The sequence below is a fragment of the Podarcis filfolensis genome, assembly GCF_964270895.1.
Source record: "Podarcis filfolensis genome assembly, chromosome: 6".
Classification (NCBI taxonomy): domain Eukaryota; kingdom Metazoa; phylum Chordata; class Lepidosauria; order Squamata; family Lacertidae; genus Podarcis; species Podarcis filfolensis.
This window is the reverse complement of record NC_139609.1, coordinates 40,681,644-40,709,559: the sequence shown is the minus strand read 5'-3', so window position 1 is coordinate 40,709,559 and position 27,916 is coordinate 40,681,644. Positions and strand designations below refer to the sequence as shown.

Sequence of the window (27,916 nt, the reverse complement as noted above, 5' to 3'; positions counted from 1 at the left end):
CTTCCGATGACAGTTCCCTGACAGCTACCTTGAAACCAAAGCACAACTGGGAGCCTCCGCATAAGGAAGTGACTTTCAAAGAGCATGCTTATTTCCAAAAGACTCAGGTAACGGTGCTCCAAGGTGCCTTTTCTGATCCATTCTAATACCCTTGTGCCAGTTTTTGGGAGCATTTATTGATGGGTGGCAATATGAGGACTGTTGCAACTATTGGCAAGCATATCCAAACCATAATCCCTGTACATGTATCTGTAATACTGCACGTGGCAAAGGATTATCTTAGATCAGTAAGCTGCTGAATCTGGAGGTCTGTACTGGACCTTGTAGCAGACAACGTTTCCCCCCTGTGTGCGCCAAGCAGACACAAGTCTGCCTGTTCCTCTTTGTCTCTCTATAGTCTTTTAATGATGTGCAAAAAATCATTTGTCGTTTTGAGGGCTCCACATTAATCAGAGTTGCGGTACAGTATTTTCGTGTTTATATGTACTTCATGTTTTCTAGCCATATCTGAGCTGTTGAGCTGTGGAACAGTTGGATCAGATCTTGGCCACTGTGCCTTCTAGGAGTCAGTCTTAAGTACCACAAATGCAAAATTGTCATTTTAGAATGGCTGCAGTGCACTTCTTGAGGCTTGTGGACATAGTTGGGTGTTAATCCATGATTAACGTTACAGCCTCCAACCAACTGTTGCTCTTCCATAAACTCCAGCGCTGCACACCAACCCTTAGCATTCTTCAAAGCTAAGGCCATTCTGTGTCGCTTCCAGAGACTAGGAAAATCCACCGTTGTCTGGTTGGTTTCCCCATTATGAATAGCCGGCGCTTCAGCCCGTTATGATTCCAACAAAATGTTTTGCGTTGTAGAGCTCGTCATGTTCGCCCCTTCTGATTCCATCTGAGAGCAAATGTTTATCATACAGATTAAAAGTAGGAAAACAACAACTAGGTCATCAAACACACCCAGAATTCCACAAAGAGGTTCTGGCATCAGATCCAATGAAGAAGTCAAGCACATGAAGGTTCCAAAACAACAGATGACAACTCTGAGGAAGAAGATCCACACCAAACCGCCCAGCGTGAAGATCCCTCGTACGGCCAGGTTGATGAGAAGCGGCATGTCATAAAGATAATCTGTGAACTGGACATAAAATTTGGGTAAGGTTATGAAACTCTTTATTTTTCTCATGCTGCTGTTTTGGATTTGTTAAGTAAGAAGATGAGAATTATAGGGATGACTAAAAATCTGCCAGCAACAATCCTTCTTCCTCCTTTTTTCCTAATCACCCCCATCCAATAGTGATTCTTTCCTGATTGCCCCATTAAAAATACATGTTTCGCATTGTGCAAATTTGGCTAATATGAATACTGGGTGCCACTTTTAAGAAGTTGGTTCGTTTTATGTGGAGCGCACACTCAAACAGGAAACCCACGCTGTGTGCACACTCCCATTTATTCTGTGTTCAGTCCACTCCTATTGCTGGTTTGGGAAGCTCAGTGTATGCTCAGTGTTTGGCACAATCCATAGCTATTCTGCATCTACCTTGTTGTCTCTTGTGAAATACTGTGTTCTAGAGTGTATTTCCCCAAACCAGCTTCGATCAGAATTTAGAAAGACAACGACCTTAGCTGCGTTTTAAGCCAGGAATGTCTAAAAGTTGCTACTTACAGGCCTAGGCTGTCCTGAGAAACGTTTGTTGTAATCTCTGATGTCATACACAATTTGTTTGCTCGGCTTGTCGGGCTGATTTTCACAAGGCATGTTGTACAAAAGAATGACCTTCAGGTAAAAAAGAAAAAAGCATGAAGCGTCTCTTTAGATTAGAACTAAAAGTCAAATCAGTGCTGTTTTATGCTTTTAATAAGCCTTTTGTTATTATGTCTTTGACCCCTGACTCATAGGCTTTGTCCTCCAGTGGGTAAATTTCCTCCCCGGTAGGCTCCCTTCCTTATTCTGCTACCTTTGCGCATTGTGCCAAGGCAGGCAGCTAGCGGCCAAGATCAGAGGAGTATAAGGAGTTCATCTTGGGTGAGCTGAACGCAATGCAAGAAGCCAGCCAGCTGTAATAAAAAGCCTGCTGTAAGCGCATTGTTTAATATTTGATAGGTGTTCCCTGATTTGACAGGCATCAAATGAGAGATGCAGATGTTTTGTAGTAGCCTGCAAATTTATAAGGATTATTCCTGGTACATATTTCCACCTCCTCTTGTGACTGCCAAAGAGCAGACGATCACAAGAGAAAGCTCTTACTTTCTGTCTGCAGAGTGGGCAGCTGATTGCTTCTAGCCAAGGTCCGTGTTTCCAGTATTCAATCAGACAGGAACCTAAAAAAAGAAAAGAAAGAAAAAGTAGTATTGCAAGAACTGAAAACCTGCATAGCACAAAGATTCCTTCATCACCCGTTAATCCCTTTGTCACCATGATCCAGTTCCCACACTGAGATTACATTTCTACCTGAAAACTATTGGAAAGGGGAAAAACCCCAGGCTGCTCAGTGTTTAGGGACACAGCTGGGGACAGCGACAGAAACAGATGCTGTCAGAGTTATTTGCCACCCAGGTGTGACCTACTTTCAGTAAAATGTGCGTGAAAATGTGGTGTGTAGCTGATTGCAGAAAAGTAGCAACATTTAAAAACTTGATCCTACAGGATGTTGTTGTGTTTTTTTCAAAGCCTTCACCAACTCCGTCCCTGAAATTATTCAGATACCTCAGGTGATAGAGCATAAGACTCTTAATGCCAGAGTTGCGGAGTCGAGCCCCACATTTGGCAAAAAGATTCCTGCATTGCAGGGATTGCACTAGATGACCCTCGTGGTCCATTCCCACTCTATGATTCTTTGATTTGACAATACATGTGGTTTTCTCACAGCTGTTCTGATATGGGCAGAAAAAGTCAGATAAAAATTGATATGTACTGAGTTGAATAGGATTCAGAATGCAGCAGTCTGATTGGTCCTAGAACAATAGGATCCAGAATGCAGCAGTCTGATTGGTCCTAGAACAATAGGATCCAGAATGCAGCAGTCTGATTGGTCCACAGGAGCCACCCAATCCAGCTCCAGGTGGAAGTGAATCCACAACCTGATTGGCCTACAGGAGAATCCCGGAATTAGCCAATCACGTGGGGCCCATTGTGTACATAATGTATATAAAGCAGACATTCTGGGGGAACTTCCATTCCTCCTCACCACTATGAGCTGAATAAAGAGCATGAAATCCACTCTCGACTCCAAGTTTATTTTTAAAAATAATGCAGCTGCATACACCGTGAGATACTCCCAATATCAGGGACATGGGTAGGGGTGATCCCGGGGCCCTGGATCTCCTACCCCTTTCTCCCTTCCTAGCCATTTTTTTGTTTACAGGGTGGCTGCGCACAATGTGGAGAACAGTGCCAGCAAGACCCCAGGCCCCCCCCTGCCTTTTGCTTCATGGCAGCAGTGCCCAGAGTCTTATAAGCACCTACCAGCAGCCCTGTTCAATAGACTGAAGCTTTCATGAATAATGCTAGAGATCCATATGGGTCAACTATACCGCTTGCAACCATATTATAGGCACATATGCAGATCTCAAAACAGAATCATACCAGCTTTTCAAAGCACTTAAAAATCATATTTTGTAAATCATTTTCCTCTGTTGACTCATTTGCAGCGACAAAGCAGGGAGGAAGGGTGGGTCTCTCTCTCTCCCCCCCCCCCTTTTCCATGCTATTTCTGTATATATATCCACATTTTCAGAACTGACCTCAAATCTACTTTTAATCCAGGAAGCTGCAGAGTTTTGTGTGCTCCCCCTCCAAAGAAACACTCTGTTGGCCATTAGCAATTAGAGAAAAATAATATTGGCCCAGGCTCAACTTTCTACCCCATTTCCTGGACATATGGTTCGAGATATAGGTGAAATTTGAAACATCTTGGAAGAAATATAGGAATTCCTGACGATAATACAGACTAACAATAATATATTCCCCCCTATAAGTCATAGCCGATCATCATTTAAAGCCATCAAATAACAATATGAGTTTTAGATATGACACTTGCCCACCTTTGCTCTTCTTAGTGCCAAATTGAATTAAAAATATAGGTTTCAAATAAAATGTTTTGAGACATAGGAAAACATAGCCTATCCAAAACATGTCTATGTCTATATATTTCATTTTAATAATTTACTTAAAGTGTTCAGCACTGGGTTGGGCAGGGGGACGAAGGCTTGCTTGCTTGCTTGCTTATTTATTTATTTGTGACAGCATTCCTATACTGCTTTTCAGCCCTAAATAAAGGCCCCTAACACATTTTACAATATGCTAAAGCAATACAACCATTAAATAATTCAAATTATTATAAGCACCATTTTAGCAAATATTAAAAGTGGTGTGGAGTGCCTTCCATCAGCTTCAGCCGGTGGCCCTGCTATGCCCCTACCTGGACAAGGGATAGCCTAACCTCTGTTGTCTATGCTCTGGTGACCTCTAGGCTAGATTACTGCAATGCGTTATACGCTGCCTCTGAAGATGGTTCGGAAACTTCAGCTGGTGAAGAATTCGGCAGCCAGGTTGCTCACCAGGGCAAGATGGTTTGAACATATTACACTGATCATGGCTGGATTGCACATCTTGCCAATTCAATTTTAACCTACAGGCAGGTTAATATGAGAGAAGGCAGTTCTTCAGATAACCTGGTCCTAAATAACTTAGGGCCTATAACTTACCTATAAAGAACCAACACCTTGAAATGAGCACATGAATGAACCTAAAGCCAGAACAATTGATGTAAGACTGGCATATTGTGATCTGCAAAGTGCAGATGATAGTATTCTGCCTGTTGCATTTTGCACCAGCTGCAGTTTCCAAGCCCTCTTCGAGGGCAGACCCACAGAAAGCATGTTGCAGTAGTCTAACCTAGACTTGACCAATGTATGTGTCACTGTGGCCACTCTGAAAAAGGAGTCAAGGAAAACCCTTGAGATTATTTATTGATCCTATCTCTTCTTGGTACTGTATATATTGACTCGCTTGCTAGAACAATCTGGACTTGCTATAGCAAATTAGTCTTTGGGGTGGGAGTTTCCACTATTGGACACTTAACTCATTTCTGCTTTTTACTTGTGGCACACTAACATCAGAATGAAGAATGTAAGGGAAGAGGAAGTGGTTCCTGTGCGGGTGTGATTAAATGCATGAAGGATCTTGTTTTACAGCAAAGGGTTTAATCAGATTATATCAGAACTCTTTTCTGGCTTTGTGAGGCAGATATACTGCATGCAGATGGGTTGCAATATGATTCAGATAGGCATAGTGTCATTTGGGGGCAAACGCTGTATAAATGTGGGGCAGTGAGAGTAATATACTTTTTAAAAAACCATTTTGTAGAGCTATATATTGGAGATTGGCTGGTGTCTCAGATTCAGTCATCATTAAGAGCTGCCTGATCTGAAAATCATTAATTTTTGTTCTATGGCTAGAGTTATAGATGGTGCCGTGGCTTAAGAATGAAGGACAATTGTGACAAAGAACTTTTCCAAATTGTTGTCGTCTCATGTAATTAAATGCTCATTTGTTGCTGTAGGTTCCAAGTCTGTCATTTGTTGTGGATATCTGACTTTTCCTAGACCTGCTATATTTTACATCTAGTAAAAAGCTGTGTTTTCCTTCCAGCTAGAAATCCCAGTTAAATTAAGACACCTTTGTGAGAATCACATGATATAGAAGAAAAGCAGACCAGTGCGTTGAACCTCTGAAATACAGTTGACTGTATTTGTACAGAACAAGCATTTCATTATCCCTCCCTGTAAGAAGTCTGATTTTAATGTGATGCTATTGTTAATCTTTCCATTAAGTCCTTAATCTTTTTTCATTCTCGTTTTCTTTTTTTTAAAGAAGGGCTTCAGTAACCACAGTGAAAAGCACTGGAGCAAGCAGCTTTTATCTGCAGGAATAAGTGTTTTCCTTAAAACTCCAATGACTATAGCTTCAATCCAGCTGTGAGGAAAGCATGAGGCTGGAGATTATGGCTTTAAGAGTAGCCTCACACATTGTGGGAGTAAACAGGCCCTCCTAACCTTGACCTGTCTCGCCCATGGCAGTTCCAGCTATGTCACAGACTTACGGCTCCCTCACTTTAGCTGCTAAAACAACAGGGAGAGGCTTATGCCGCAGTGGTAAAGTGCAACAGAGATGGGCAGTTCTCTTCCACTTCACATTCCTTTTTTTGGGGCCTTACCATCCTGTTAGTTGTCAAAATATTGAAAATCTTATTTTGATATATATATATATATATATATATATATATATATATATATATACACACACACACACACACACACACACACATACATATAAAAAAAATTAACAGCAAAGAAAGCAATAAGTGGGATCAAATTAATCCATTTGAATTAATTTTATTTAGTGGGAAATTTCCTACTGTCTCTTCTACAGTTTTTTTTAATTAAAACCTGTCTGCACAAAGGATATGTAGAATCAGGCAAATAAACAAGATTGAAATGGACCTAGTCTAAATTAGTTGAACTTGGCTCCCGTTGAAATCAGTTATACTTAAGTTATTATTTCAGTTGGAACTAAGTTCAAGTAACATACAGTGCAATCCTATGGCTCCTTACTCAGAAACAAGTCTTGCTGAGTTCAAAGGGTCTCTTACTCAGTGGTAAGTGTGGATAAGAGTCTGAGTCTGGAGCCAATCCATTGTCTTTTATATGCCCTTCTCCTTTTATAGTTACGTGCAATGTGAAGGCAGCTATATGTTTATAAAATGAATATATGTGTGGGGAAAATAATGATCCTATTTACTTACCACAAAATAAATGTCCACAGTTGGTTTCTACGGGGCAAGTAGTAGCCTGGAGGCAGATTGGGCAGCTTATCTCACTGCGGTAGCATCGCTGCCACTGTCTAAGAGATTCCTATGGAAAAAGAGAGAGAGAGAGATGTTGTTTTTTTTAAGCGACTACTTTACTCAGTGTGGATATGTTTTTAGAGAGATAAGAGATAGAGATGAAACTCTAGGTGATTCATAAATCGTCTTAAAAAAAAACAAAACCTCTGGAGAACTAAAATTGCCCTGCACAAACAATCACTATCTTGTTCTTTATTTACAACTTTTGTGCAACTCAGCAACTCAGGCCAGGAATGGGGAACCAGTGGGTCTTCCAGCTGCCAGCTCCCATCAGCCCCAGCTAGCATGGCTAATGGTCCGGGATGAATGTATTCTAGCAACAAATGGAGGGCCACAGGTTCCCCATCCCTGTAGGTTTCCTCTATAAACCTCTTACCTAAAATAAGATGTCCACATGTTAACAAAAAAAAAGTCTCCAATGTGCATAAAATTCGCAGGTGCCAATATTTATGTGAGGATGCAAACCTAGAACTGCTTTAATTTAAATAGAAATACAATACGTCTCATTTTAAGGGGGGAAGACTGTGACCTATGTGCCTGCTGAGTTTTCTGTCCAGGTGTTAAAAACAGTTGGTGACTTCCTGGCCCTACTCTCCCTCCATATGGCTCTTTCTTTTTGAAGCAGGCTTGGACTAGACCAGGCTTCCTCAACCTCGGCCCTCTAAATGTTTTTGATCCCTAGCTAGCAGGACCAGTGGTGATGGGAATTGTAGTCTCAAAACATCTGGAGGGCCAAGGTTGAGGATGTCTGTACTAGACAGCCCTTCAGACAGAGGAATCCTGCATGTCTAGATAGCTCAGTTGGTTAAAGTGTGGTGCTGATAATGCCAAGGTTGCAGGTTTGATCCCCGTATGGGACAGCTGCATATCCCTGCATTGCAGGGGGTTGAACTAGATGATCCTCAGCGTCCCTTCCAACTCCATGATTCCTCTCTAAAGTAGGACACATGGCTACCCTATATCAGAATACCAAAAAACAAAAAAGCTTTTGTTGTGTGGCAAGTCCATATGCTGTCAAGACAGGAAAACCTGATTAATGAAGTCATTCTGTTTCTATAAATTCTGCATATCATGTGTCAAGCCTCTGTTTTGAAAAGTAATCCCGCTTTTTGTTTTCTGAGTTTCATATCTTACAAAAGTAGGAAATGGAGTATGTTTCTAATTAGGTGGTGAGGAACCTGGACCAAGAAAATCCAGCTGTTGCAGAGAGTAGGGGAAGTCTGAAAAGCTTTACTGACACCCGTGACCCTGGCACATATCAAACTTCTTTTGTGTTTTTCATACTGTATTTTAAAGAGTTGCAGATCTGTAAACTTACTAAGTGGTTTCTCGTGGACAAATGAGGGAAACTCTTTTCCAGCAGACTCATCTCTTGACTTAAATGAAGAAATCTGTAAAAAGATATATATTTTTTTTAAAAAAAATGTTTATAAAACTTTAGATGGGGTAATATTCCGTAGAGAGAAACTGAGCAAAGATACATAGAACAAGTAAACATATCTAATTTCTATGGCAGCCTGCCAATCCATGCTGCCCCAAAAGAAGATTTTCCTCAGTTTTAATAGTGTGATGCTTTCTCCTCTTCCTTCTTCACCCCCAAATTATTTGTCCTTTAGATTTAAACTTCAGGTTTAAACTTCAGGTAATACCTTTATCTGTTCCCATATGCCTTCAGCCTAGGTGTTTTAGTCAGATGCTAATTAAGTCACCCCCAGTAAATATGTAATGCAGACAAGCCCACAAGAGTCATAAAAGGTATCACACTGTGCCTTACATGATCATTAACACTGTTATATTGTTGCCTTAAATCATATTAAACTGGTGCTGATAAATCCAGTGATTTCGTAAAACCAGAGGCTCCAGTAAACATACAGAGCTTTCCTATTGGGGAGCATTTCCCCATTCATCACAATGGCAAGGGGCAGGCATCCCACATGCACAGTCTTCCAGCGCACATGGGGCTGTCCCATCCACTGAAGTGAATGGGGAAGCTCACAGTTGCCTGGAGCTCTATGAGTGCATATTATTGTCAAGTTCTTGTTTAGGTACCGACAATGCAAAATAAACATTTAAGTGGGCAGTTTTGAAAGTAATAACAATCCCCCGTTTTCTCCGGAATCCGTAAAACATGTATTTCAGCATAGTCTCCGCTAAATTGCAGCCATTAAGTTTTGCTTAAGCTAGGCACAAGCTGTGTGGGTGTCTAAAAATTAGAAAACACCTCAAGGGTTTTTCTCTCTTTTTTGTTTTTTAGCATTTATCCCCTTGCCATGGTTAACCAGAATTTTTTGTCTCGATCAAAGTGAAGGTCATCAACTAAAACATCTCTTCAATTTGGAATGAAGCAACGTCCAGACTGAATCCCAGCAGAGCCTGCAGCCCTGAACATATTTCAAAATTGCAAGAGTCTGTGGATATTCGGAGCCCCCAGTTAGCGCACACAGAACAGGTCAAAAGAAGCTGCTTCCTTATCTTTGACCTCAGACCCCATTTGTAGTTTAAGTGACTGTTGGTTTTTTAAAAAAGCAACAGAGCTGCCCACTGTTTATCTTGAACTAAGTCCAGCACCTCAAAAAGGTTATAAAAAGAAATGAGCATCGCACAAGAGATAGAGTTTCATTTACGCATGTGTATGCTTTTTGAATTCTTATATTTAAACCTCCCTGCAGCTGCATGCTGAGCTCTAATATTAAAACCCAACGCTAATATCGCCCCACTGCCAGTTAGCTGCTTTTATCTGGATATTGCAATAACACATGTGTTTAATTAATTCAGCTTGTTCATTTAAATTCTAGCTAATGGTTTCTGTTAATAATAAAACAGAAAAGAGTTTTAGGGAGGAAAGTGGATTATGTTTTGCCTAAATGGTGAATTTGCCATTTGATCAAACTGGCAGGCAAATGTTTGTTTAAAACAAGATTCCACAGCCTTTTGAGCATAAAAACTTACTAATATATATACATATACACAAAATACAGTATCACAAAATATTCCTACAGTTAAAAACCACTAAAGAAGGGTCAGTGTCAGTATACCCTTTAACAATTAAAATACCGCTACATGTTGGGGAAAGGAATCTCATGTTAACCTTGCAGTGAATGAACTGTCACTTGGCAGTTTGTTCTGCGAGGTGAGTTCCTCTGTAGCCAGTGCTGCCCGCCTCTCTTCAAAACGTAAGGGCCCTCAGAACAAGACATTTGGACTTGAGGCATATTGGAAATTCCACCTCTGATGGTTTTTTTCTTGGCAGTGAGAAAACTTTGGCTTTTTCATCGAGAGACTGAGCCCCCCAAGGTCTCCTCCATGTCACTTGGACAGTTCCTTTTGGAAAATAGGTCAGAGATAAATTACTATTCTTTAGTAGAAGAAGGTGGCTCCTCCATGGTGGCACAGTTGCTGCCAGCCTTCCCCATTGGTTGTTGCCCACAGCCTCCCCCATTGGCTGCAACCCTCTGTGTGCCCTGGAAAGGTACTTAGGGTTGAGGGACACCCCACTCGCCAGGACAGTATGGGCTATGATGCAAAAGGCTACAATAGATAGGGGCAAATCTGCAAAAATCACGTGCTCTACCTTCTCTGAATGGAAGTGCCATCTGCTAGCACAAAACCACCGCTGGATACCACCTACAGCTGCCAACTTTCAGATTTGAAAATAAGGGATCAGCAGCCTCGAAAATAAGGGATCAGCAGCCTCACCTGTCCCGGGGGCAGTCTACGGGATATCTAAAAATCTGGGATAGCAGCATGAAACGGCGCTGGAATAAGGGAATTTCCCGCAAAAAAAGGGAAGGTTGACAGCTATGATGCCACCCTTTGTATAGTAGTTTAGTTTTAGCAAAATGATTACATCATTATGCTGCTTTGTACAATGCTTTCTTGCTTTAGTTTGACAAATGAAGAGAATTCTGTTGATTTTATTGTTTTGTTTTAATGCATCAGTTCATGCACTAGTGATTAATGACTATAATAACTAATATAAGGCTAACATGGAAACAGTGAAAAAGCATTCTGGTGAGTCAAAAGAGGTGGAAATATTATTATTATTTCCAGTTTAAATCTACTGCCGTGTTTTTAATGTGACTTATTTATGATCCTACAAAAATCACATTCCAGCCCACCCATCAGAGTATCTTACCTGATCTCAGAAGATTTGTACAGTGAACCATGCACCATCCTCACTTCATCCAAAGCCTCTTTAAAAGCCTGTGGCTTCCTCTCTGCGCTTGGCTGACAGCAGTGTGTTGTGAAGCAGAGTCTCAGCCCACACTCCATTAAAGCAGGCCATTCATTCCAGTTAATTATTAATTGGCTTCACTAATGTCAAGGTTTTGCCAGGGTTTCTAAATACTAGTGGAGGGAACCATCTCTTTCCAGATTTGCTAAGAGAGGGATTTTACAGAAAGAAGAGCCTTTTCCTTAATGCCGTGAGTGTCTCTAGCAAAATGACAAGATCTCAAGAAATAACTATTTTCAGCTATGAGGCTTCTTAAGGACACATTCCACATATTTGATGGTGAAGCGATTGAAGCACGCTATTACCGGTACAGATAAGAAATTAGTAAAAGTAAAGCAGTAAAATGAGTCAGCCAAGAAAGCTGAAATGCACTTTAATAAAGCTATAAAGGCTAGTTAGGAGTGAGGAGGGAAATAGTACTCATACAAAAGTTTTATCAGGCAGTACTGTATTAATATGCAAGGCTAAGTGGGGATAGGAAGATGTGGATTATAAAGTACTAGATATGATCAGCATGAATTCCTTTGATCTTTGCTTGCTAATAGTTAGACAAAAAAAAATCATGTTTTAACACAGCAGGAAATTTTAACCCTAAGCAATCCAGCTAATAGTAGTATCACTGAGCTCAGTTCTTATACAGCCTAAAGTTGGCCCATGGACTAATCCTGGCACCAGATGCTCTAGATTATGTGATCTTAGATTTATGTGCAGTAGACCAGGGAAACAATGGCTGCTAGCTGACATGGAAAAGTGCAAAAGAATAGAAGGTGGGGTTTTTCCATAGACCATACTTTCCTCCCCCAATTTTCTCATGAGTTGGACACTATATGAACTTCTGTAACTGACTTTTGTCATCAGTTATACAGAGTTATGTTCCAATATGCTTCAAAATGATTAGATCTAATATTCTGTGTTAAATATCATGTAAGAAAAAGTTGGGTGGAAAGGGTAAGCAACAATAAGTTGAGCAAGGCATAAAAGTGAGTACATGACCAAGGTCTCATCCAAATTTCCTCTTGCCCTGCTGCTTGTCCCTGGAGAAAACTGCTCTTTAGCACTCAGTTAGAGCAAATGGCAGTTCGGGTTTTCTCTGCATTGACATTTGCTCTGATTTGACACAAAATGGTGGGTTTTCCCTGGGAAAGAACAGAGCAAGGGGGAAACCCGCTCGGACCTGAGTGTTCTAGTCATGGGACAAACAGAAGTGTAGACGAGCCCAAAGATATATTATTCTAGATCGTGTTGTCGTTCTGTTTCCTACTGCAAACAAGTGTAATAATTGAGCATGGTCCTGCTGTTTTAGTAAAGGGTAAAATTGAATTTCCATAATAAAGCTTTAAAGGAATTCTGGGTTTGTATTGAGAAGATGCTTCCCCCTAGGCACATGATCTTGTTCCATTGTGAGAAGTGTAAATGGAGAACGTTGACTATTTGCATGCATGGGCAGGCCTAATAGTTTGTAAGAGTGTTTGCAAGAGTGTGAAAGCTTGGCTTTTAGAACAACTATTAACCTATTTCTTATGCAGGAGCAAACCATGACACCAGCTGTCAATGAAAGGGCAAGAATGAAACATACCAAACCAGTTAACTTTGACTTGGGAGAGAGGAAACTATTCCTGACTCCAAATTTAGCAAACAAACTCCATTCAAGAACTTACGCATGCCTTTCCTGGACATCAGTGCTATGAGTAGACTTCTTGCAGTTGCCTTCAAAAAATAGAGGCAGTGTGGCACAGAAATATGAAATGCTAATGTAATTCCAACACTGTGCTGATGGGATTGCTTTACATGCCATATTCTGGAATATTTGAGTGGCAGACTACCAAGTTTCACTTGGAGCAGGTCTGCTGGTAGGACTTCAACATACAGCTAAGCAGATCCCTCCATAAATACAAGCATTCCTACTTGTCTGATGAAACAATCAGCTCTTTACTCACCCTGCATGCTCTTCTGGGGGGTTCTGCAAACTCCCATGAGCCTGTTTTGTGTGTGTGTGTGTGTGTGTGTGTGCGCGCGCGCAGGGGACAGAGAGTGAGGGAAAGCTCCATTGGGCTAGCAGAAGCCTTTGTGCAGGTTCCCACTGGTGGGGCTCATTCAATGAATCTCCTCCCCCCAAAATTAATAAACATGATTCAGTTAGGTCCCTTAATTTATTAGGTCTGCTCTTAGTTGAATACCACCCATTAGATTCAACTCTCACTAGGAAACAAAATACGATAGAGAGGCAACAGAGCAGGGTTGGTGCAAAGCTGACATTCCACCGCTTTACACCAAACTATCCAAGCAGAGGGATGCGGGTGGCGCTATGGGTTAAACCACAGAGCCTAGGACTTGCCGATCAGAAGGTCAGAGGTTCGAATCCCTGCGACGGGGTGAGCTCCCGTTGCCCGGTCCCTGCTCTTGCCAACCTAGCAGTTCGAAAGTACGTCAAAGTGCAAGTAGATAAATAGGTACCACTCCAGCGGGAAGGTAAACGGTGTTTCCGTGTGCTGCTCTGGTACACCAGAAGCGGCTTATTACGCCAGCTCCCTTGGCCAGTAAAGCGAGATGAGCGCCGCAACCCCAGAGTCAGTCACGACTGGACCTAATGGTCAGGGGTCCCCTTTACCCCTTTGTCCAAGCAGAAGAGCCCCTGGCATTTCCTTTTGAGACCCCTGTACAGTTTCTTTAATGGTGTATCATCACAGTGATAAAGCAGATCTGACGATTGGGTGACTACAAAGCTTCAGTGCAAAGGAGGGATTCGAAATACCGAGAGTTGCGTGGGAATTTGGAGAAGTCAGCGGAAGTAAGCTACAGATGGTGTTTAATCGGCCAAACTCAGTTTTGCTCTGACCTTGGTCTGGTCCTTTAAAAAAAGCTTCCAAGTACCAAAATAGAAATGTATATATAAATAGAAAGTGTAAACACACAAAAACTGCCTTAAAATAGAAAATCATAGATAGCGGGTGCACGAGAAAAAGAGCATGATTAAATTGTGTGTACACATGCCAAGGCACAGTTCCAGCAGAAACAGAGCACTTTGCATTTGACCAGACTGTTGCATTTTACACACACACACAAACCCCTAACCTATGTAGATGATTTTCTTTAGAAGTTAATCATTTGCGCTACTGCTAGATCTTGACAGGTCAAAATGTGCTAACTTGAAAACCAGCTGACACCATTGGTACAATAATTATTTGCTTGGGAGCAATCAAACTCAAAGCACCATGTATATACTGTACAAAGCTCTGAGGACAAGAGAAGCTACCCAAAAGGCAATGCATGCACCATGGGATGTATACCTACAGTTTCTCCGCTCAGTTGGAGTGTTGCATCTGGGGGGGAATGAATTTAGATTAGGAAAGCATGCCATTTCCTTTGGTGGGTAAACAGAGCCTTAATCAGAATTTTATATGCTTTTATTGTACAATTTGACATATTGTTGTAAATGGATCTTGATATTTTTTTATGAATAGTGATACCTCAGTTTTAGAACGCCTCCGTAGTCAAACATTGTGTAACTCAAACACTGAAAACCCGGAAGTAAGTTCCTCATTTTTGAACGCGCATTGGAAGTCGAACAGGAAACGCGGCTTTTGTTTTGAAGCTTCCGCTTTTAGTTTTCCAACGTTTCGGAACTCATAACGGATTTCTGGAACTGATTATGTTTGAAAACCAAGGTACCACTATATTTTTATAAGTAAATAATCCGAAAAGCTTTTGAAGATTTTTAAAGTAAATATACAACATTATATGCATAAATGAACTATGCATGTCTGCATTTTTTAAGTGCTACACACAGTAATACACACACACACACACACACACAGTGGTACCTCGGGTTACAAACACTTTGGGTTACAGACTCCACTAAACCGCAAGTCATATCTCGGGTTAAGAACTTTACCTCAGGATGAGAACAGAAATCATGTGCCTGCGGCAGCGGGAGGCCCCATTAGCTAAAGTGGTACATCAGGTTAAGAACGTACCTCCGGAATGAATTAAGTTTGTAACACTCTCTCTCTCTGTATGTATGTATATATATGTGTGTGTGTGTGTGTGTGTGTGTGTGTGTGTGTGTATTCCTGAGAGTCCCCCAACCTTCTGGATCAGTTTTGCAGGGTTGAGGCCACAGTGGAGAGGGAATTGGTTTGTTCCACAGTCCACAGTTTCCATTCTGCTAGTAGGTATCATTCAGTATCATCCATTAAGTGCTTAAATATATGTTGCAAGAAACAATACTAGATACATTCAAAATGTCTTGTAGGGTGCAATGAATATGCATGCAATTATATATTTAAAAGCAATGATTAAAATAAAAACATTTCTGTGTCTTCGTTTGTACTTTTAAAATGTGGAGATGTAACCAAACATAGCAAAATAAACACAGCAACATTTTCTGGCAGGTTCCCATTTCATATTTGAACAGAAATAGTAAATAAGGAATTATTCAGTTGTTATTTTAAAGGAGCTTAAAGAGGCCATTTTGCTCTAGGTGGTTTGGGAGGACTGCTTTCTTGACCTGGGAGCATAAAATCAAGACTGAGAATTTCTTTTAAAAAGAAAAATCCATACTGAGCGTTCTAAAGATTACTGGAGAGGAGAGTGAAGTGTGGAATATCCTGTTCTTCAGAGCAGGACTTATATACTCCGTGATAGGCTTCCACACTTACATTTTAGGACCATTTTCTTTTTGGAAACTGGCTCACATCTGGGCTCTGTGAGACAGCATCTCTCATATTGCTTGCAAACATTTAAAAAAGATGCAGCTTTTTAGTCTTTTATTCTTTCTTGTTCCTAAACTAGAAAGTTTTATATATAGCTTTAGTATATTTACATTGTATGTTTATATCATTGATTCAGCTGCCATCAGTAAGTAATGAAAACTTTCCAGGTAAGACAAGCCAATCAGATCTAGATTCAGGATTAGCAAGGTAGGCTGGTTTACTAAAACTGTTAATGAAACCTCGTTTGTTCCAGATTAATTATTCTTAAATGATTTCCATCCTGCCGGGATTTGCATTCACAACCATTGATGCAGCTTAAAAGGACTACTTAAACATGGCTGAATGAGTAGAAAACAACCATCTTTTACAAAAGCACAGCTGACAGTTTTTAATGGGTACTTAACCTACTCTGAGGAATCCTAAAAGCACACACTGGAAAAGCCTGCAGATTATTTGCTTCTTCTGTATTCATTGCGCAGGCAAATCTGTCAGTGGTGCTGGCTAGAATGTCCCCAACAGCAGGTCAGTAGGCTTCCTTAAAGACGCAGGGATGTGACTAACAAAACACTCCATTTCTGCCAGAAAGTAAATTTAAAAATCTGTAGAAGACGAGAGAGGAAAGCATTCATATACGTGGCAGCCAGGCATCTTGTGATTAAACTCCAGAGGCTGCCAAAAGTACAAACTTGTCCTTCCCTTGATTGGAACATTAATGTAGGTCAAGGTATTTCTAATCTAGATTGGCACACAAACTTAAATCTGCTGGTTGGCTATCACATGCATTGCATCACATGTGAAGAGCTTCTACTAATGTCCATGGCCAAGAAAACCTGCTGTCTTTTATATAAGTGGTTCCAGTTCTTTTCTCTCCCACTGACTCTCACTGAGTCTTTGATGAACCAAATCCAGAGAGCATTACAGTGTCTTGGCTGCACTGCCCCCATGTGTAACAGAAGTAAGGGGGATAAAGCTCAGCCTTGCAGTCTGCCAAGTCACGAGGAACCATGGTGAGTCAGCAGTTTTATTCAGCCAAGCCTGCATGTGGAACTCACATGTATTTTATTGACATCACAAGGCAGCTATTATCTCTTCCAGCCAATTCACCACATTTGTTCAGATATTTATATCTAACTAGAAATACTTAAAATAATGACACTGTCACCTTTTAGGATTCTAGGGAAGGCTTTATAAATCATTATCCTCAAAAATCTTCAACAAATCATGGACAGATCGGTACTCAACCCTGGGAATCAACCGTTAATTTGTTGAGTTTTACCAAAAATAATAGTGGGTTAAAGCTTCTGTAGACCTTGGTTTAAAATTCAAGTTCTGAATCTATTAAACTGCCGGTTCTGAAGAACTGATATAACCACTTTTCAGCTTTCAAATTTCAGAACCACCCTAAACAGGAGGAAGGGCAAGGTGGAAGTAGAATAAATAAATGAGGGATATGTCACCCTTTGCACCCTTTTCTACATGGGAAGCATTTGTAGATGGTCATATATTATAATCTACATGTCTGGTAAATTTCCATATGAGTGTATCTTACTAGTAGGAAGTTCGGCACAATATGATACGTGAAGTCTTGGGCTTCTCTGCGTCTCACTTAGCCAAGCTGCACAACCAGCAGCCACATGTCATGTAACGCTTACCGGACAGTGGCAATTCAGACAGCAAGTGGGAGAGCAAATGTACAGACAAAAGTTGTGTGTCTAGTGAGAAGGTTCTGGCCTTGCTCCCTGGCATGTTATAGGCAGGCATTGTCATATATTCAGTCCCCTCACCTGAAGATCTATCCCATTCATTTTTAATCTAAGCTAGCATAAATATGCCTCAGCTCTTTCTCAAAATTTCACAAGTTTGTGTCCATTGGAAGTATTGCTTGAATTTAGTGTCAGTGCAAGAAATGCTGTTGCGTGGCGAGTTCCCGCCCCCCACCAGGATAAATAAAGACACGAGACACCATAATTTAAGGTTAATTGGGTGAATTAGGCCACAACTTTATTGAATTCAGGAATGAGAGGCATTGGCTTAGGCACTGGTCCTAACGACTATCCGGCTCCAGCCCATTTGCTGGAGACACGGGGAAGGGTTAACACTAATCGGGGGAGTCTCCCGCCGAGGCACGTCGACTAGGAGCTCCCCCGGGTCACCGCTCGGGGGTGTGCCTTTGGCCCACACCTCCATAGGCTTCGGACAGGGCCACGCCCCCCGGAGTCCTTTAACGGACCACCCTTCGCTTGCTGGGGGGAGGTGATGGCGTTCCCCCCCCAAATCCTCTTAACCCCTTCTTACCAATGCCTACCGCCAATGCCGAGAAGTTGTGACGAGTTGCTACGAGGTAGGCGAAAAACCAAAAGGCCAGAAATTGCCAATTGGGAAAAATTCCTACCATGCCCCTTGCGGCGACAGACCGAAGTCCATAGCAAAGTCAAAGACCTACCTAAAGCCTACTTAAAGGGAGGGAGGGTGGGAAAACGTGAGGGCGAGCCGGCGAAAAGAGGGCGAGCCCCCTCCGCGCCGGCCCTAAATAGGGCAGGCCATGCCCCCCAGCCAGCTGATTGGCTGGCTGGGGGAGGGCAGACCCGGCTGGGATTCCCTGCTCTCGCGGGGGCTGGAACCAGCCCCCGCTCACGTGGGGTGGGCGTGAAGCCCGCAACCCCACCTCCTGGGCAGGCCGGAAGTGGCTTTGTACCCAACCAGAATTAGGTGCAAACTCTGCACACAGAAAGCCATAGGTAATGTAACGGGTGGATGCACAGAAGATGTTCTTGTTTATTGTCTGCCAGGGAATGTTGATTCTCTTGGTTCCAGACATGTTGATCCCAGACATGCTCTAAGAGGTGGGTCTCTTCTGGTTTAAGGTGTGGGGTGGTCTTCAGAATTTTGTACTTAGATTGGAGATACATGGTTTAAATCTCTGCTCAGCCAAGAAGCTCACTGAGTAACCATGGACCATTACCCACCCCCATGCTCTCTCACATGACAGCTTTGCAGAAAAAAATGCAATAATTGCATACAATGCACAATTGACGAAGCACTGTCTTGACACTAGATTCAGAGAACTGTTGTACAAACTTGTGAATACCTGTGGTTTTGTGCATTCACAAGTCAAGCTGTAAGCGATATGCGAGTTAAACTATGCATTTGTGCAGTATTAAAACATTGCTACTAAAATCTCCATATCTGGCACCAGCTGAGAGACCTCCTCAAGGCGTTTACCTAATTCAAGACAAACGCTAATGTTATAACCAGTCGGAGATAACTTTTCTCTTTGAAAAGCAATTATCAGAATAATTAAGAAATAAGGCTAACACAAAACTACTGCAATGGAGCAGAAGTTAAATAGTTAAATCTCTGGAATGGAAACCAGCACCACCTGCCCTGTTATTTGGTTCATTTATAACATTTACAGGTTACCCTTCCTCCACAAAGCCCAGGGAAGTAAACATGGTCCACCTCCCCTTTGTTACCCTCACGACAACCCTGCAAAGAAAGACTGTGAAATAGTAACTGACCCAAGTTCACCCAGTGATTTGAACCCTGGTTTCCCCAGCCTTTGTCTGCAGACTGCTGCACTTGTCTCTTTCATTTTAAGTTTTCCAGGGAAGGAAACCTAAAAAAGAAATCTGATGTTAGTAGTGAAATAGAAGAGAAATATGATTTTTGTCTTCCATGTTGTTTTGATAGTAAACAAGCTGTAATTATACAGCTACCTGTGGTGACTAGGCTGTTTTGCCAGATATTACCATGTGGAGAGGTGAGGCGAGTTCAGCGGCAGCAGTTCAGCTCATCTGCTCACCGAGCTCTCCTGTCACAGAATATTCTCACTTGCTGGAAGCGGAAGAAAGAGGGAACAGATTGTGCCACCCCTTGGGGCCCAACAAACTGACACTCTTTTGGAACAGAATTGATGGCAGCCTGTAAGGAAGGTATATAATCTATCCTGTTTACAATCTGAAGAGCAAAAGAAAGAAAAAAGAAAAGGGAGGGTTAGGGATGATTTGGGGGGAATAAAAGCGTGCTTACAGGCTTGCTAAAAACAAATTACAGGAAGAGCGTGACATTTCTAAATGGAGGGAAGGGAATGCTGTGCGTTCTGTTCTCTAGAATGCATACCTTTTGCAAGTCCCGTCTACTGTTGGCATGCAAAATACATTTTTTGTTTTTGTTTTTGTTTTCTTGGTACTGTACTTGAACGCCCATATTCCAGATGACCACTCTAAGGTCATCAGAAACAAGGTGTTCAGTGTTGCAGCACCTGCCTGATGAGACTCCCTCTCTACTGATACTAGAGAAGCACCAACAGTATTGATTAAAGCCATTCACTTAATCCTAAATGTTTTATATTGATTTTTTTTATGTCTTATTCTTTTGTTATATGCCTCTCTGATTTTCTTTAATGCTAAGCATTATATGCATTTAATAATTTTCAAGTGAAGATCATTATCAAATTTGGATTTGAAATAGTTTTTCTGTGTGGGAATTGTTTTTATCAAGGTTTTTTTCTTTTACTGTGAAATCATTTTCTTTTTGAAAATATTTTTTTATTAATTTTTTAACATATCATTTCCAACAGTCATTTAACACAATTTCTTATCTTCTACAATATTTTGGACTTCCGTCATCTACCTCTGAAGATTTTCCATTCTTAATCACTTAATCTGCATTTCTTAATTTTTCTATTGCTTTTAATTATCTTTAACTAATAAGTCTCTTCATAATCTTCCTTCAATATTTCGCATAATCCTCCTTACAAAACACTGTGAAATCATTTCCAATATATTTTGTGGTAAGCAATTCATAAATGGAATCAAATAAATGAAGTGGGATAAAACTGTAAGACTGCAGTTCTCCTTTTGCTTTCTACATAATCAGCAAGTCAGAGATTCTGCCCGCTGCCCAAAAACCTTGATCCTAATAGAGATCTTTTTATATGCCTGTTGTCTTTGTCCATGGAGTTTTCTTGGCAGGGATACTGGAGTGGCTTGCCAGTTCCTGCTCCAGGTGGATCACGTTTGGTTAAAACTCTCCACTATGACCTGTCCATCTAGGGTGCCCTACTTGGCATAGAATCATAGAATCATAGAGTTGGAAGAGACCACAAGGGCCATCGAGTCCAACCCCCTGCCAAGCAGGAAACACCATCAGAGCACTCCTGACATATGGTTGTCAAGCCTCTGCTTAAAGACCTCCAAAGAAGGAGACTCCACCACACTCCTTGGCAGCAAATTCCACTGTCGAACAGCTCTTACTGTCAGGAAGTTCTTCCTAATGTTTAGGTGGAATCTTCTTTCTTGTAGTTTGGATCCATTGCTCCGTGTCCGCTTCTCTGGAGCAGCAGAAAACAACCTTTCTCCCTCCTCTATGTGACATCCTTTTATATATTTGAACATGGCTATCATATCACCGCTTAACCTCCTCTTCTCCAGGCTAAACATGCCCAGCTCCCTTAGCCGTTCCTCATAAGGCATCGTTTCCAGGCCTTTGACCATTTTGGTTGCCCTCCTCTGGACACGTTCCAGTTTGTCAGTGTCCTTCTTGAACTGTGGTGCCCAGAACTGGACACAGTACTCCAGGTGAGGTCTGACCAGAGCAGAATACAGTGGCACTATTACTTCCCTTGATCTAGATGCTATACTCCTATTGATGCAGCCCAGAATTGCATTGGCTTTTTTAGCTGCCGCGTCACACTGTTGGCTCATGTCAAGTTTGTGGTCAACCAAGACTCCTAGATCCTTTTCACATGTACTGCTCTCAAGCCAGGTGTCACCCATCTTGTATTTGTGCCTCTCATTTTTTTTGCCCAAGTGCAATACTTTACATTTCTCCCTGTTAAAATTCATCTTGTTTGTTTTGGCCCAGTTCTCTAATCTGTCAAGGTCGTTTTGAAGTGTGATCCTGTCCTCTGGGGTGTTAGCCACCCCTCCCAGTTTGGTGTCATCTGCAAATTTGATCAGGATGCCCTTGAGTCCATCATCCAAGTCGTTGATAAAGATGTTGAATAAGACCGGGCCCAAGACAGAAACCTGTGGCACCCCACTAGTCACTCTTCTCCAGGATGAAGAGGAACCATTGATGAGCACCCTTTGTGTTCGGTCAGTCAGCCAGTTACAAATCCACTGAGTGGCAGCATAGTCAAGACCGCATTTTACCAGCTTCTTTACAAGAATATCATGGGGCACCTTGTCAAATGCCTTGCTGAAATCAAGGTAGGCTACATCCACTGCGTTCCCTTCATCTACCAGGCTTGTAATTCTGTCAAAAAACAAGATCAGGTTAGTCTGACATGACTTATTTTTCAGAAATCCATGCTGACTATTGGTGATCACAGCATTCCTTTCTAGGTGCTCACAGACTGTTTGCTTAATGATCTGCTCCAGAATCTTCCCTGGTATTGATGTCAGACTGACTGGGCGGTAATTATTTGGGTCCTCTCTTTTCCCCTTTTTGAAAATAGGGACAACATTTGCCCTCCTCCAGTCTGCCGGGACTTCGCCTGTTCTCCAGGAATTCTCAAAGGTGACTGCCAGTGGTTCTGAGATCACATCTGCCAGTTCTTTTAATACTCTTGGATGCAGTTCATCTGGCCCTGGAGACTTGAATACATCTAAACTAGCCAAGTATTCTTGTACTATCTCCTTAGTTATTCTGGGCTGTGTTTCCTCTGCTGAATCATTTGCTCCAAATTCTTCAGGTCGGGCATTGTTTTCATAGCTTCTCTGAGTTATTCAAGCCCCTTCACCACAGCAAGGCAGTGATCCATGAAGGGGAGGCAGTGATCCATGAAGGGATCTTCATGGATCTTCTTGAGAAGAGAAGACTCCCTGGAAAAGACCCTGATGTTGGGAAAGATGGAGGGCACAAGGAGAATGGGACGACAGAGGACGAGATGGTTGGATAGTGTTCTCGAAGCTACCAGCATGAGTTTGACCAAAGTGCGGGAGGCAGTGGAAGACAGGAGTGCCTGGCATGCTCTGGTCCATGGGGTCATGAAGCGTCGGACACGACTAAACGACTAAACAACAACAACAACAACAACAGAGATCTTGGTCAGGAAAGCTTAGCCCATTTGAAGTTATTTCAGTCAATAAGATCTTTATTGCTGTGTTTCAATTCACTTTTTCATGTTGCTGAACATACCAGCGATCGGATGGGGATGTCTTCACCTGATGCACATTACCTGATTTGTTTCTCTGTGCCTATTCAAGGAAGACAGTCACCTGCACATGTGCAATTCAGCTTTGCAACTCAGCTTAACGACGCCTTATGTTTTCATATTGGACAGAAGCTGGGTTGCGGGGGGGGGGCAGATGCATCAAACAGCAGAATTTCTCAAGAAACTACAGAATGCATATGGATACGGGATTTATGTGGCTAATGTCATGGGTACTTAGCTTCTTTTTTCCATATTTTATTTTCAATTTTCAATAATTTTACAATTTAACATCCAACTTACTTACTTATTCATCCCTTCTAGACTTCCCCCTACCCCACCCCTGGTTTCCAATTTCTCCCCTTTATTACCTTACACATCTTTAGTTTTCCGTTCAGTTACAAGTCCATTGATAACCCTAATTCACATTACTTCATAGATGCTATGTCAATTCTGCAAATGGTTTTTAAGTCTTTACAGTGGACCTTAAGATAGTCTATAAATTTAGTCTAGTCTTGTATAAACTTTTTTTTCATCTTGGTCCCGGATTTTCATGGTCATCTTGTGTACTCAGCTTCAAACACCAGCGGTGGGATAACACTGGGGCCAGGGTAAATGGTAATGTGTACAGCAGGCGTAAGCAATCTTTTTCAGCCATGGGCCGGTCCACCGTCCCTCAGACCATGTGGTGGGCCGGACTATATTTTTGGGGAAAAAATATGAATGAATTCCTATGCCCCACAAATAACCCAGAGATGCATTTTAAATAAAAGGACACATTATACTCATGTAAAAACACGCTGATTCCCGGACCGTCCGTGGGCCGGATTGAGAAGGTGATTGGGCCGCATCTGGTCCCTGGGCCTTAGGTTGCCCACCCCTGGTGTACAGCTTAGAGTAACAAATATCTTCACCCCACTAGGGAAGAAAATGGTTCTCCAGCTTGATCTGCGTTCCTGGCCACAGATGCATTCCTGCGCTCCTCGTTGTGCTCAGTTGAAACAGGCTCATACTTTCCCTGACCCATTAAGAGTGGTTGCAGAGGAAGCACAAATGTCTCCACTACCGCTTGTTGGCCAGCGTGCTACAAGAGATGCAAGTATATGCTGCAGCTCTAGCCAACACGCAAATCCTGCACAGTGATGTACCTCTGGGTTTCCTACAAGAAGAGTGCACTACCAGACTCAACCACAGGGTGGCTTTTGTTTTTCTCTACAGCTTTACTCGCTTCAGTGTAAGCCCCATGGCCAGTGGAACTGACTAATGAAGAAATGTAAGAATGTAAAAAAAACAACAACTAGAACAGGCTCCACTAGTCCACCATCCTGTTCTCACAGTGGCCAACCAGGTCCCTATGGGAAGCCTGAAAGCAGGACCTGGGTGTACAAGCAGACTCACACAGAGTTGCATCAGCATTATTCATGACTAGGATCCACCATTTGCATCATTCTAAGTGTGGTGATATTAGCCCAGGGGTCAGCAAACGTTTTCCGGAGGGGGCCGGTCTACTGTCTCTCAGACCTTGTGGGGGGGGGGGGCAGACTATATTTTGAAAAAAAACACCCCACCGACTCTCCCCTCCCTTCTCCACAGCACCGGACAAGCCCCGGTGACTGCTTACCTGTGCCTTGCAAGCAGCAGGGGCTGGCGGTGGCGGCGGCAGCACAATGAGCAGCGCAAAAGGGCTGCCTATGGAGAGGGGCTGCTTAAAATGGCGCTCAACAAAGCCCAGCCCCCTTCCTCCTCTAGGCAGGGCAGGGAGAAGCCAGGAGGAGGGAGGGAGGGAGGAGGCACTGCCGTGGTGTGGGGGGGGGGGTGGTGCAGCCCTAACAATCAGAATCAGATCCACACCAATCCACGTGGCAATTCCCAGACCGTCCGCGGGCCGGATCCAGAAGGCAATTGGTCCAGATCCGGCCTCGGGCCTTAGTTTGCTGACCCATGTATTAGCCAATAAAAATAGCCTGACCAGCCTACGTTAAAACTAAATGAAACCAAACCCAAGAGCAATTCTGAGAGCGACAAGAGTGTTGAATCACCTGGGGCAGAATCTGGGCCCATGGTACACATACTCCATGTATGGGGTATATGCAAAGGAAATCTCAGGGTAATAGGAATGCCACAATAGTTCACATCATTTCCTAATGCCTCTCATATTCTAGTAGTTTCTTGGTGCTATTTCTTGTCCTTGTCCAGTTTTAAGATTTTTTATTTTGAATTATCCTATTGGCTTAAGCTGTACTTGATTTTTTTCAGTTAATTTTCTCACATCCCTAAGCCCCAGTGAAACATTGCCATTCACATCTTTCACTGTAATCACCGTGACCACTTTGGTTGCCTAGTTCCAGCAACTGTATGACCTACTTTTTCGAGACTAGACTGTGTACGGCGGCTCATAATGAAATCAATTGAAGTTGTCAGTCGGTACACAACTGAAAATCATACCCAGGCTGTCCCAGATCAGCCACCCCAAATGAGTGTGATTGAAGAAGATCACTAGCTGAATAGGATAAGACAGCGAGGTCCCTGTGATGCTGTAGGGCAATTAACTGAGGTGAACTTTTCTTCAGCGGCTGGGAGAGCTGCGAATGTACTGTAGTCAAAAGTAAAGCTTACAGGACAGCTGTTGAGAGCTGCAGAAATGCAATCTTTCCTGCTCAGAAACAAGATGCTGATCCATACAGGGGGGTGATGTTGTGAACAGATCCTGGGCTGCCATTATCAAATATGTGTTTTGCCTTAAAGGTTAGTTTGTAGTCTGAGAAATCTGGGCTTAATCCCCCAATTCCATATGTAGCAAGCTGCAATTCTTCTCTATAATTTCTCCATTATTTTGTATGAGAATACTCGTAAATTTATCTGAATCAAGGAACCATGGGCGTAGCCAGGTGCAGGGGGGTAGCTGCCCCCCCATCCAAGTAAATAAATAAAAATACTTAACTAACCTACCAATTGTGTTGAAGATAACTCAGTTCTGCCCCGCCCCCAAACATAAAGCCTGCCCCCCTAAGATAAATCCTGGCTATGCCCATGGAAGGAATTGGAAGTCTTAATATAGTTCAAGGAAAGGGGTGCTAAGGAGCAATGAAATGAAAACGATAACCATACCTTTGTTCTTCTGGCACTAAAACTAAAAATGCTTTCCATTTTTTATGCTTACAGGATACTGGATTTGTATATCATACTGTAGTGGTACTTTGCTTTTTATGCACATTTAAAACCAGGGGTGAGGTGTGGGGGGGGGAGAGACTCCTGTATGATTAACAGGTGCATAAGCATGCTTTTGAGTTCCTAAAAATTCAGATTAGATACTAAAATTTAAGAAGAATTTAAGATTTAAGTTTTGTTTTGTTTTGACACTGTGCAAGGGTGAAAAGCAAGACGGTCTTGGGCGGCAATTTTTTTTTCTTTCATAGCATCATAAAGTTGCAGAATTGTAGAGTTGGAAGGGACCCCGCGGATCATCTAGTCCACCTCCTGAAATGCAGGAATCTCAGCTAAAGCATCCACGACAGCCTCCCTTTTTTCATTTCTGCTTTGTTTAGCATCGAGCCAAATGGATGAGTTTGGAAGAACCCCCGTTTCTTTGCTTGGTCGTTAAGGTACTTATGAAGGCAGTAACTGTAATGCTCTAGTCCTCAGCTGCCCGCGAAGGACCCAGGCGGGGGCGACTACTAAACAGTTCGAGGCAGGAACAGGAAACGTTTCCAAAGTTTTGGAAGGCGGGTGTCTGAGGCGGTGCTAGGGTGTTTCATAGAATCGGAGAGCTGGAAGGGACGCTGACGGTCATCTAGTCGAACCCCCTGCAATGCAGAAATGTGCAGCTGTTCCCTGCGGGGATCGAACCTGCAACCTTGGCGTTATTAGCACCTGAACAGCTGAGCTGGTTGGTGGGGAATCCCGGGGAGAAAATTTCCTCCAAAGGACGGCGGTGAAAAAGTGAAACGGTGCAAGAGCATAGAAAGGAAGAGGAGAGACGTCCCACTAAGCTATGACAGCAGTGGGTGGAGCGCGGTGGGTGCGCGCATGGATGCAATAATACCCCCCCACAGACACCCTGCGCGCCACCCACAGCATAACTGGGTCAGAGAGGAATCCTCCTCGGAGCACTTTCCACCCGCCTCCTGCAGGTGGCGCCATAGCAACGCCCGGCTGCGGCTGCTTACCAACCTTCCGCGGCCGCCACCTTGATTGGGCCAGAACGCCTCGCTTACGCGGTCCCGGGGGAAAAAAATAACCCACAACGCAGCGCCGGCTTGGTTCACACACCCCCGCACCCCTCCCCCGCTCAGGATTGGCCAGCCGGCGCGTCAAACAGCCATGAGGAGGGCCCTGGCCGAGGGGGCGGGGTACGAGGCCGAGGCAGATGGAGAGGCGGGTGTCAGGGTTCAGGTGACACAAGCGGCGGCCGCCGGGCACGTAACTTGCGCATTGTTCCGGGCGTAAGTGAGGTTGGTGCATTGTGCGTTCCGCAGAAGAGCGCGGCGGCGGCGGCGCTGCTGCTGAGGGGAGAAGAAAACCGCCGCCGTCGCCATGGAAGGGAAGCCGGGCGAGCAGCCGCTGTGCGACAGCCTCATTCTCTGGGCAAGTGAGGGGAGGCCGGGCTCGGAGGGGGGAGAGGGGGAGGGCGGGTCGTCGGTTGGGGGTCGGTCGCTTCGCCTGTCACCATCCCACCCCGCCCCGCCCTCCGCCTGCCCCTTCCTCTCACCTGCCGCCCCGTCGTCTCAGGTGATGGCGGCGCTTCTCTGGGGCCGAAGGGAGCTCGAGTCCAGGCGGGAGTTCCGGCTGCGAAGCCATTCGCGGCTGCTGCTTCACACCACCCTGAAGAAGCAGCCAGAAGACTTTTGCTCCGCGGGGCTCGGAGCCTGACACCTCACCCGCTGCAACCTGTGGAGCCCTCCTCCTCT

At 43.2% G+C, this 27,916-nt stretch overlaps 2 protein-coding genes across 6 annotated transcripts in view; one reads left to right on the top strand and one right to left on the bottom strand.

Annotated features, from left to right (window-relative positions):
* Positions 1-28: 28 nt before the first annotated feature.
* Positions 29-27,813, bottom strand: LOC310765800 (E3 ubiquitin-protein ligase RNF170-like). Its single transcript, XM_083621307.1, has 7 exons — positions 27,718-27,813; positions 19,372-19,469; positions 8,226-8,298; positions 6,806-6,914; positions 2,248-2,321; positions 1,666-1,776; positions 29-1,137 (listed from the first exon to the last, which is right to left on the bottom strand). The coding sequence occupies exons 2-7, from the start codon at positions 19,443-19,445 to the stop codon at positions 832-834; spliced, it is 747 nt and encodes a 248-aa protein (XP_083477433.1). The 5' UTR covers positions 19,446-19,469; positions 27,718-27,813; the 3' UTR covers positions 29-831.
* The window catches only part of HOOK1 (hook microtubule tethering protein 1), a 31,534-nt gene continuing 30,723 nt past the window's right edge, over positions 27,106-27,916 (top strand). For all 5 annotated transcript variants that reach the window (XR_014549798.1, XR_014549799.1, XR_014549800.1 and 2 more), the window contains exon 1: positions 27,106-27,593. Coding sequence is in view for 1 of the 5 variants with exons in the window: in XM_083621260.1 (XP_083477386.1) it covers positions 27,543-27,593 (51 nt within the window). In the remaining 4 variants the exon portion in view is untranslated. The remainder of the gene's footprint in view (positions 27,594-27,916) is intronic.